The sequence below is a fragment of the Rhopalosiphum padi genome, chromosome 4, assembly GCF_020882245.1.
Source record: "Rhopalosiphum padi isolate XX-2018 chromosome 4, ASM2088224v1, whole genome shotgun sequence".
NCBI lineage: Eukaryota > Metazoa > Arthropoda > Insecta > Hemiptera > Aphididae > Rhopalosiphum > Rhopalosiphum padi.
Window position 1 is genome coordinate 14747851 of NC_083600.1, and position 13066 is coordinate 14760916.

At 26.4% G+C, this 13066-nt stretch overlaps 2 protein-coding genes across 2 annotated transcripts in view; one reads left to right on the forward strand and one right to left on the reverse strand.

The window, feature by feature from the left end:
* The first annotated feature begins 2764 nt into the window (after window positions 1–2764).
* Window positions 2765–4946, forward strand: LOC132930702 (glia maturation factor beta). The gene is made up of 4 exons (XM_060996715.1): window positions 2765–3029; window positions 3589–3679; window positions 3761–3943; window positions 4005–4946. The coding sequence occupies exons 1-4, from the start codon at window positions 3027–3029 to the stop codon at window positions 4145–4147; spliced, it is 420 nt and encodes a 139-aa protein (XP_060852698.1). The 5' UTR covers window positions 2765–3026; the 3' UTR covers window positions 4148–4946.
* A 336-nt stretch (window positions 4947–5282) lies between these two features.
* LOC132929836 (uncharacterized) overlaps window positions 5283–13066 on the reverse strand; it is a 40085-nt gene continuing 32301 nt past the window's right edge. Inside the window, exons 4-6 of the mRNA XM_060995435.1 lie at window positions 7352–7554; window positions 6662–6793; window positions 5283–6438 (exon numbers count right to left, since the gene is read on the reverse strand). Of these exons, the coding sequence (XP_060851418.1) occupies window positions 6315–6438; window positions 6662–6793; window positions 7352–7554 (459 nt within the window). The 3' untranslated portion in view covers window positions 5283–6314. The remainder of the gene's footprint in view (window positions 6439–6661; window positions 6794–7351; window positions 7555–13066) is intronic.

Sequence of the window (13066 nt, forward strand, 5' to 3'; positions counted from 1 at the left end):
ATAGTGCCAGTGCCGAACTTCCACCTAGGCAAATTAGGAAGCTGCCTAGCGGTCATTAGTCTTAACATTCCCAAGGTTCAGGCCCCCGACCAAGTACCAAAAAAAGGGCCCTTCTTTAGTAGCTGTATTGAGACCCTGAGACCCTCAAGTTCGGAGCACTGGCTAGTGCATTATTTTTTACTGTTTTGATTTTTCGTTCTATACATATATATTTGTTTATTTATCAATAAGCACTACTATTGTATTCTTATGGTTTACTCCATTTTATAAAAAAATGACAATGAATAATAAATCTTCAAAACAAAAATATACAGTCTTATATATTTATGTGTAGGTACTTATTGATAATAACTAAATACATTTTCAACATTTTTGAGAAACGGTAGTAGGTAATGGTAAGTGTACTCCCCCCACGGTAGAGGAAATTATATGTTTGCCTACGTATATCCCCCCTGGACAAAATCCTAAATATGCCACTGTATTAATACGTATTATTATGTTTAACAACAAAAATTATAATTTAAAGGATATTTGACTTGCAATTCTTTTCACAAGCGACGCCGTGCGGGTACAAGTACAGCTTAACAGCTAGTAATATTATAAGTAACAAACTGATGATACTGCCTTAAAAAAAAATTAAAATATCATAATAATATCTATATTTCATTTTTATACATTTTTATATAATATTTCAATATTAGTTACTAAAATTCTCAAACTATTTCAAGTAAATATACACATAGAAATAAGAACTGCAGATAGTCACACAAAAACAAAAATATGTCAAAAATATGTCGAAATAGAAAATTATATTGATGAAAAAATTGTAGAGATGTAGAGTAGGTACTCAACAAACAAAATTAACCTGTTAAATGATTATTTTAAACATTTAAGTTCCCGAAAAAAACCAAATAAAAAATATATTTTATTTTAAATTTAAATTTTTATATTTTATTAAAATGTATGACAATGTCATCAGATTGTCAACTTATAAATTAAAGTATTATATAAAAAATTTAATACCTACTATAATACTTTAATTTATAATACTATAGTATTTTTACAATTATTGAATAATACTTAAAAACCAAATAAACACTTTTCAAATAATTAAAAAATTAATATAAATCAGTGGTGTAATTACACAGTAGGGGGGTTCGTATACCCACCACACGTAATCTTTTAATTTGGTAAAATCTAAAAAATTGAATTTGCGTACAAATCCCTGTTTTTCTTTTATATTAATTTTTCTCAACTAAATGTGCTATTAGAATCTACCCCTAGGTTTGAAAATCAAAGCTTTTTTAGTGCCCCAAAAAGTGTTTATAGAGTATAGACACAAAAATAAAAAGCACAAACACAGGCATCATTGTTTAAATGTACCACCATTGCTTCGCTCAGAATTTAAAATATTGCAAAAAGCATCAAATTATTTTTTTTTAGCTAAATAACTTCACTTTTAGATTCTGAACGAAGTGAGGAATATATTGATTTTACAATGATGTATGTTTTTTTTTGTCTGTTATAACGTTTTGAAGTAGAAATAATATGCTTTCAGCTTTGATTTTTGACTTCAGCCCCTCTTTGAAAAGGAAAATTCATCTAGTTGGTACTTTGAGGGGGTTAAAAGTAAAAAATTTCCCCAGTTGTTTTCAAAATTTTTGGGAAAACCCTTTAAAAATTGACGTAAAAACGTGGATGTTTACGCGCATAATCACTTTTTGACAAAATCGACTTTTTTAATTTGCTGTAACTCAATAACGAATCATTGTAAATACTTGAAATTTTCATCAAATGTTTATATTAACGTTATCTATTTACCATTAAATTTTCAAAATATTTATAATATAAGGCAATTGAAATTTTTGATTTTTCTGTTTTTTTTTTTTTTTTTAATGCCCAAAAAATCCTTAAAAAATACAAGGTTTATTTTAAGTTGTACTTATCGTAGTGAAAAAATCAAAAATCGTTAGTCACAAATTTTGTTTATAAACATTTAAAGTTCAAAAATGCTTACGAAATAAATCAAAATCGCTAAAATTTGCGAGGATTTTTGAAGTTGAAAATTCGTAAAATTTTTTTGATTTATACCTATAAGATTAAAAAAAACCCAATACAAGGTTATTCATAAGTTTTTCTTCAAGTAACTGTTTTTGCCCCTTTCGCCCCCCCTTAAATTCGCCACTGTAACTATCCATTATAAATCTGTAATATTATCAGTTGTCACAACGATGAGTTATGACTCATTATAAATTTAATCAGACATGAATTTTTTATTCAATTACTAATTGGTGATATTATTAAAGAAAAATTATGTAAATAGGCTTTATTATATATTTATATATGTATTATGTATAGAAATAGAAGTGCATAGTGCATGTACCAACTACTAACTACTAAGTATGTAAGATACAACAGGCTAAAGAGAAAAGACCATTAACGATACATTTTTAAACTTATAAAAAATGTTAGGTCTTTGGATCATAGTAACTATATACTAACTATAGTAGTAAGTAAGTTATGCAAAAGAATAATATAGTCAAACCAATTTAAATTTCTGTGGTCAAACAGTGTAGCCTACAATGGCTACAATAATTTTCGGTGCTGTAACTAAAGTAATAACTTTTTAAGCGATAAGAATAAATTGATTATTTAGATAAATGATAAGAACTATAAGCAACCAATCAGAAGATTGCCCTCGGTCGATAATATTATTATTATTCAGTCGTCTTTATGTTTACGTTATTATCAGTATGCTGATAATAATATAGTGATTGGCGATTACTAATTAGTAATTACTGTTTATACTCTATACTTTACACAGTTTCAAGTGTTACAACCTTGCAAGTTGCAGGGCTATATTAATTAAATACTTCAATATTCTATCAATCATTTATTTGTTTTGTTGTATCCTCTACCAAATATTTTCATTTTTAACTATTAAACCTGTTCTTTATCTGTGAATTTGTAACGTGTACTTAGTCCCAGAGACTTGAATTGTGTACTGTACCTATTTGTGTGGTAAAATGGTAAGCATTTTATTTAAAACAACGATTTATTATAATTAAAATGTTGTTCTTACTTTTTAGTATTTTTTTAAATGTTATAAAGACGATTAAGGGTTTCTGGTATATGTTAATAAGTACTTATTATTTATATTTACAATTCTTACATTTTAAATAATATGCAAGAATGGTATTTAAATAAATAAACAAACAGTATTTTTGCATTTATTGCATATTGTGTAAACATTGTTGTAATATGATATTTTATCATTTGCTATTTATCATAAGCCAAATAAAAAAATTCTACTTTTTATAAATCACAAAAATAACAATGGAAAATTTTCTACTTAACATATGTTAGCCAAATTTGAAATTAATAATTATAAAATTAATTAAATTATGATGGATTTTGTGTCCTTTGGGTTGTTTAAAAATTCAATGTATATATTTTTAAACATACCACTAATGTTCTTTTAGATCAGGAATTCTCTTATTGCTAAAATCAAAATACACTTAAGCGCCTACTTATATACATTATACATTTATTAATGATTGGCTACTTCATTATTTTGTGTGTTTACAGGGCACTAAAGTATGTGATATTGGAGATGATGTTAAGGAAACATTGAGAAAGTTTCGGTTCCGTAAAACAACAAAAAATGCTGCTCTTATAAGTTAGTTTTTTTCAATATCAATACTTTAATACTTTAATTTAAAAGATGAATCTTATATTTATTTTTGTTGTGTAAAAATAGTGAAAGTGGACAGAGAAAAACAGCAAGTATGTGTAGACGAAATGTTGGACGATGTCACTCTTGAAGAACTAAGAGAAATTTTACCAGGTCATCAGCCACGTTATATAATTTATTGCTGTAAGATGGAACATGGAGATGGCCGAGTGTCATTTCCAATGTGTTTCATTTATTTCACTCCGAGAGGTATTTTATATTAGTTTATTAAGAGATTTAATATTTTGTATTAATTATTATTTATTTTTAGATAGTCATATGGAATTGCAAATAATGTATGCAGGTACTAAAATGGCTTTACAGCGTGAAGCCAACTTGACTAGGGTGTATGAAGTGAGAGAATTGGATGAAATGACAGATGAGTGGTTACAAGACTGTGTTATGGGAAAGTAATATTTTATACAAATTTAAAATAATATTAAATGACATGAAATAAGTTTTTAAATTGACATATAGTTTTTTTTTAAAATACCATTAATTAATTTAATAAAATATTATACTGGCCCAAATTTATTTTCAATTATCAACATCCATTTTAAAATATTAAAATGGATAGAATAAAGTACAAGTCACTATTTAAAATTTTTTAAATAAAATTGAACTGTTCATTGATATTTTTTTTTATAATATTTGACACTCCAAAAAAATATTTCATACAGTAATTATTGACTATCAACTTAGGTTTATATATTATTATAATTTAATCTTTTTGACATATTTTAAATATTTGAGTATGCTTAACATTCCTTTTGATTTTTCACTTGTATGTGTATTATGATAAAGTATTTTTTATTTAAATTATACATCATCATTTTTTAAAACCCAAAAATTAACAAAACATTGTTTTTAAATGAATACTATATTTTTAATAATTTAGGTTATCTAAATTATAAATGTGTGATTTTTTTACTTAACAATAACTATATTTATACATTCAATTATACAAACTATTTGTATTATTAAAACATATAATTTTTAAGTGAATTCATATTTTAGAAGACATTATTTTACTGTTAAATTAATCTATTATATTATTTATTCATTTTTTTTGTTGAAGAATTTATTTTTAAGTTTGTTAAATTATATTTTATGATATCAGCAGTGTAAAATTTTCTTTGAAAATTTCACTTTGCTAATAGTTTGTAATACACAATGTCACTTTTTTTATAATAAATGATTAAGTGTGTTTTTATATTGTTGTTTATAGTTTACTAGAAATATTGTTTTGTAATATAAATATATTTAAATTCTAAAAAGTAATTTACATAAACTTCCAAAACATTATAGCATTTCATCATGTATCATGACCATAATCACATTTAAATTTAGAATTTTGGCTCATTTTGTTTAATATAATTAATCGGTTACCAAAAAATTATGATATTAATCCAACTTTAATGAGATAATTATAATAATACTTCAATGGTTATTGATAACTAACTAATAAACTAAATCATGGAAAAAGGACTTGGATTATAATAACAAAATAATAAATAATAATCTTAAGTTTCTTGAAAAATAATATTAATTAATGATCACACAAAAATGTATATATTATCTTTATTTATAAATTAATAACAAAAATGCAGCGTGTATCTAAATGTACAAATATGCTTATTTTATTAGTCAAATAGACAATACTTTTTCAACTTTTACAAATATTTATTTACCGTTATAAACAGCTGTAATACCATAAAAATGTACTAACTATAAATAAGAATATTTTTAAATTTATTACTTAATTCATAGTTTTAGTTGTATGTCTTTTATGAGACCGACTAATAAAAAATATTTATCATTAAAATATAAAAACATAATAATAATAAAACTTTTAAAGTTATACAATTAATGATAAAGGCATTAAATGCATATTTTAATTTTTACGTAGAGCTTATAATGTATTTATTTATGAACTTGGATATATCAAAGCACTACACATAAAAATAATTATCTAATAATCTATAATACATTAAATTAGTAACCTGGTACATTTATATTACTTATGAAATTACATTTTTAAAGCTTTATTAATACAAAATTGAAAATTTAATAAATAAATGACAAATACTACATAAATATAATGACTTATTAATAAAAATATACAAATTATATAAATACATATCACTAAAAGTGACTAACATATATTACGTTTAATTAATGATTATACGTTTAAAATAAATTTTAATAAGTTACATTTAAAACAAAAATGCGAACACGTCACTGAACACATTATTAGGTAGATATTGTATTATATATTTATATACAAATACAAATACACATATACCTTTATATTATAAGTATATAGTATTTGTGAAGGAATATATATATATATTAAACCGTGTCCACACAGAAAGAACAAAATTGAAAAAAAATATGAACTCGATGTTTTCCGATAATTTTAAAACAATTATGTTTTTTTCAAAATTTAGTTTAGCTGTTAAGAACTAATTACTAATTTGTGTCCTGTTCACTGTGGTACATTCTACGGTTCTGTTTTTGTAAAAACTGTGTAGACCTGGCTTTATATTTCTATAAAACAAACCACAAGTCTCAAGTTAAATTAGAAGTAATGTTTCTTATTTAACGAATATAGAGTCTCAAATTGTTTTGGGCAACGTCCTGTCCGAGAAGAGTAAACACCATACTCACACGTTGGTAACAAACACTGACCCGATGTTATGCAGCTGTTAAAAAATAAAAACGATGTTTAAAGTTGTTAAAACTACTGATTACTTATTGTGTTCAATGATTCAATCATTGTTTTATATTTAATTACACAATAATTGATTTTGGTAAATCATTTTCTGCAATTATTTAATAATATTTTATGTTTTGCATTGTAGCTAATATACTAATAGAAAATGCCTAGTTAATAAAATGTGTGTATAATATGTTTTCATTACTTACTATCTGTCAAGATGATTAAAATAAACGTTGCCTTTCTTGTATCGGATGCACTCTCGTTGTTTGTCGAAACAGTCGCACGAACATGAACCGTTGGCCAAATAACGTACAGTATATTCCGTCGGACACTTACAACTATATTTTAAAATAAGTTATTTAGTTATTGACTATTGTATTTGGTAATACTGTAATATTGACATACACAATGGTGAACTTAAGGGGGAGCACAAACACCAATGTTCATTAGGCATCCAACATCCTAACCATCCCTACCGCAACCGAATTTCAGTTTATCAACCAATTTTATTTATTTATTTAATATTTTAATAGGTACCTATTTTAGTGTTTTTAATTAACAATAATATATCAGTTAAATTTTGCCTTGCCCATAAATTTCCAATCTTCAAAGCCAAAAAATATTAAGATGATTCTATTATTAAAATGTATAGAATATATAAGTATATCCTATTCAAATACATATAGGCATATAGCCCATATAGGTACATTATATTTACATATAAGCCTTCCACAGATTATTATTCGAAATTCAAAACCCACGTAGCTGTACGACAAGTAATGTTTGTATATTTTTGTTACATATTATCACGATTTAAGACATATCTTAAGCCGTGCATATTATTCACAGTCCACAGAAATGTATGTAATATCAATATATTAACATATTTAATCTACCTGTACTGATAATTTTTTTCGGTTCTATGTCTGAACAGCTGCGGCGGATCTGGGGTTGCCATGGAAGCAGTAGGCAACGTGTCCCTAGGCATCAAGTCATCCGTTCTTGACTGGCACTCGCACTCGGTATGGTTATAAAAAAGTAACGATTTCTGGTACGAAGATTGTTCTGGTGACTGCCGGTCTCCAAGTCCAGGTAAAGTCTGCGAAAAATTTAAAAAAATATTATGTTTAACGTTTAAGAATACAGATTCGACTAATATGACTGCAGTTGTTTAAGTGTAATCGAATCGAACTTTTAACACGCCGTGGCGGAGATTTAGTATTATAGTCAAATTAGGGGATGAGATAGGAAATATTTTTAAAATAATGATTACGTTTGAAAATAAAAACATATTTGCACAGCCGTCAACCACATATAGCTCTATAAACATTTTTGTATTACAACATAGGTAATAGGTAGGCACAATATTTATACTTAAATTATTTTATAATAATTAAACATGATAAAATTAAAATACAAACAGTAACAAAACTGTTACTTTTTATTAGTACCAAACTCGCGCGAATATCTACCTAAACCGAAATACGTAATTTAAATCAAGACTCGTCTGCTGGAGACCGTAGTTTTGCCTTAAAAGTTAAAGGTACCTAAGTTTAGAAGTTCTTCATAAAATTTAAATGGTTTAACAATAACTTAGATACTGTCTTATACAGTTATACCAGTGAAGTATTTATAAACCATATTATTTTTTGAGCAGTGATCAGACACAGAATACCAACCCACTCACACTCAAATAAATATTTACACTTAAATTCAAATGTTAAGGCATTTATTAAAAATAAAATTTTTATACATACACACTATTACATAGTTTATATCAAGAATGTTCAAATGATCAAATATCAATACCTCTACTCCAATCTTTAATGACATATAGACACCTAGTAGGTACTTAATCACCCACTAACATAATATTCAATAGGGGCCGATGCCCCTGGAAAATCCCATCATCACGTCACTGCACTGGATGTATATTATGTATAATTGGCCATTGGCCGGAAACGCTACGTGAAATACGTAAAATATGTTATGTTGTTCATTATTATATAATATGCGATGTCATTCAACATATAGCCAATCGTTAAGATAAGAAGAGCAGATAACATAATAAATAATATCGCCTGGAGACTGGAGTCTAGGCCCTAGACACATATGTGACTATGCAAATTGCGAGTATCATCTATATGTGTAGACATAACGATAGATTTATTAGATCGCGTACCTATATTTAGTTAAGATACTCGCCACTCTGTACATGCATGCACGTACGGCCATACAGAGTTATATCGTTCTTTTACTTAGGGGGCTCCATCATAACGGAGAAAGTCCAACGATTGTAGCGATCACGTGCCGATTTTAATTTTTTTTCCAACACAATACCTCGGTGCGCAAGTGACGTTTCTATTTTCATCCCGTTTCCGGGTCGTAACCCCTACCCCACCACCACACCACAATCGACATTTACGCTGCGTGCGATTAACAATTGAAGTATCGAACAAACACGATTCAATTTTCAATACATAATATAATACAGCACATATTATATAATATTGTAATATTGTATTATAATGTCACCGACACTCACAAAAGGACCCTCAAACCCATTAAAATATATATTATAATTTATAAGGATTGAGGGGATTCATCCGATAAATACATTTATATTATTATTATATGATCATCTGGACTAGTAATTCTGTCGTCGTCGTCGTCAACGTGATCCTAGTTACCTAAACACATACATATATATTTACACACACACGTCGCGTCGTGTAAGCACGCATCTGTCTCGTTTTATTGTCGATCATCCCCGCCCAGCGACCTTCGGGATTTCAGGCTCCTCGATGATTTTTGTTGGATTTTGCAATTCAAAACGACGTGAGAGGGCGATCTAATATGTATAATGCCCTGGCTGTAAATGAAATTTGAAACGTGGTCGAAAAGTAAATACTGCAGTGAACAAACATTTTAAAATGTTTAAAAACCGCCCATTCGATGTATTATTACTATTATTATTTATGTATTACAATTTACAAAATTATTACCTATAATATTGTAGATTATATATAATGTGATCTACACGGTATAAAACCTTTACATTTTAAAAATATTATGTATAAATGACGATGTTCGACTCGACTTGGTACACGCTATATAAATTTATAGTAATATTATATAGGTAAACCTAATGACGATATGTTTTCACGAAGTCAACTCATTATTATTAAGTACCCAATACTTATTATTATAGGTAAGTTAGTGTATATATATACTATTCCCGGATTCCCCAATATAAAAAAACATATATATTTAAATGCATTAAACATGACATCAAATTATAATAATGAACATACTATATTATAATGCCGCATTGCCGCATATATGGCTATATTATATTATGATATAATTATTATTCATTTTTTGGTTTAGAAAATGTTAAAAATACTAAAATATATAGAATTTACATGTATTGATATTTCCTAATTACTTTGAATTATTCGTTGCATAAATAGTCATATATTTATTTGTATACCTACTACCTATATATTACGTAACCAAAATTAAAGGTACCTATTTTAGTTGTATGCTGTATATGACATAGATATACCGGACATGGCCAGTAGCAACACAAGTTATGGATATTTTTTATTATACTATATTATATTATTATGTGTAATGCACAGTATACGATGTAATGGATGCGTATTACTAATAATTAATAAGTAATACTTAAAGATTATAATAGTAGGTACCTACTATAGTATAGTTTCTTGATTAAAAAATTCTCGACAATTTAATATTTTTTTCGTTCTCTTTATTATGCACTAGGTTTTAACCTTGATAACTTAAATTTTCGATAATATAAAGATATTTCAGTATTTGATTAAGAGTATAATTGAACATTAAAAAATTAAAATATGTTTTAAGTTTCAAGCATAATTAAACTGTTAAAGTCCTCAATTATAAAATATTTATATACTATTATATATATAATATATTTAAAAAAACTCATCGTAAAATTGTCAGTCAATATTTCTTATTTTTGTTTTTAGTGTTTATATACTATCAGGGCTATGGATTAATATTAATGTATACCTTTTTAAAAGTAAACATTATATCAATGGACATGGACGCTTTATGTATTTATATATTTTTTATTTATTACTTCACTATCCACTATAATATGATTCTGATTCTCTAACCTAACCTGTATTCGTGCGCTAACCGTTTACGTTTACGATATTTAATCATACCATTATTTATAAGGTATCCTGGGTGTACATAATATTATATTTATATATATATATATAAATGCTGAGAAATAATATTCGGTAAATATTGGATTTTGTTTTTGTCTTGTTAATGTTGAAATCTTTATAGACTACCTGGTATAGTTTGTGTTTACATTATAATTATATTATCATTATAGGATGCTGCTGAAATCGCCTCGAGGTTTCCATTGAGGTACCAATAATACTGTCAGTCTTCGTTACTTTCAAGTATGCTTAATGCATATATAGTGTTAACACCTTATAATCACGGAGTTCGTGATGTAACTTTAAAAGATGAATAAAAAAATAAATGAAAAAACAAATATTTTTAAGAAGTATGGTAGGTAGACACCTATATTTGTCGTTGGGTATTTAGAATTAGAAGTTGTTTTTTATTCTGGAATATACTACAGTTCTAAAAATTAATGTATATTAAAAAAGTATAGTCATTACACTATAGACACTAGAAACTAATGAAAAAAAAAAAATTTAAAAAAAATAGTATCAAAATAATATTCAATTTAAATTTATTGATATTTAAAATCCAACAAATTTTAAATGTATTAAAAAGTAATATTTAACAATATATTTTTTCTACTTTTAAACCCCAATTATACATATTATATTATATGTTGAATTAGTATAATCAACGAGTGTACAAGAATTTATATATATATATATATATAATTATATATGTATTTTTTTGATAAAAATTAATTGTGTTAAAATAAATAAATCAATTAGAAAAATTAATTAAATTGTTGATATTACTATTATTATTGTTTTAAAAAAAATGGAATTTTATAAATTCAATTGATTTTATTTATTTCTCTGTTAGACAGTTTAATTCTTGTGCATTTTATGACAGTGTATAAATAATTATGTAATAGAATGGAACGACCATATATAATATGAGGATGGCCAAAAATTCGATTGAAGACATATGGTAAGTGCAGTAACTCGAAGTAATTTATTACACCGTATTGTTCCCGAGTATATATAACATAGGTTTATGCGAAAAAAAAATGGTAATTTTATTCATCCCGTTTAGTTTTGACAAATTAAGATATAACTTAATCATCTCGTTTGTAGCCCCGGGTCCCGCCACACAGTAGGCGTGTTAGTCCTTTTTTTCCCTTCCTCTCAACAACTGTTTGTTTATAAAACAATATAATGTCCCGAGGACCGTTATTATTAATGGGAAATTATAATATCCTGTATGTGCCTATAATAATAATAAAACGTATTATATAAAATAAATTTTGTATACGAAAAAACCAACAAAACCCGGATCGGATAGCCAAAAGACAATAGGCATATATGTTGTTTTATTTCACTACTCGATGGTTACGAGATCTATAATGACTCGTTTTGTAAACAGGCAGGCAATATTTCATCGCGGCAAGAATAAATCGACTTTGCATAATATAGGTGGTAATAGTTAAATGGCAGTGGTAGGCCTCTGTCGTTCTATTCGTGACGATCCAGCCCATTTAGGTATATATAATATAGGCATATTATATACCTATATATCCAAACGGATATGATAGATAGGGATTATACACATCAATCTAAAAAAATCGCAAGAAGTAAATGTAGAAAGTTGTGCCTAATTTTGGACTTGAGTTGTAGGCGAACACGTGGTTAAATGGTTTATTACCTACGGCTAATTGCTTCACACGCATTTATGTCGACAATAGGCCTACCTTTATATTTATACAAAATAATCGTAGATAGTTACCTACGTTAATTGTCCATATTCGTTTTAACAGATTGCTTTCTTGTGATATTTCAAAATATTATAAAGGCATAACAAAATACGAATCCTATGAAATTGTTAAAAATTATCAAAGTTCATATCTGTTGCTTATTATAGTTATTATAGTAATTCTTATTATTTTAATGGTTACATATAATATATTATAATAAAAAGATAAAATAAAATAGTGAAAGTTTAAAATAAAATTAATATAGCGGTAATGGCGTTTAAGTATTTTTTTGTTTATATATTTTTGGGTGATTAAAAAAAACCATAAACAATGTATTCCAAGTAATAAGTATTGATACATATTTTATATTTTTATTTCAAATTATTCTATTGAACAGAAACATAAGAAGTCTGTGAAAAATTAGCAATTATAGTATGTTGATTATTGTAATTGTGTGTAAATGTATACATGTGTCGTGTATATAAAACTATACAACTTCCAAATAATATTGATTTATCTGCCTGAAAAATATATTTTAGCATAAAGTTACTGAACAACATAATCATCACGAATGTGGTAGTTCATAGTTAGTAGTTTACCATATTGTGATTTATGAATATAACTTCAACTTAAATGTCCAAGACAATTTTAATCTAGTTTAATTTGAATT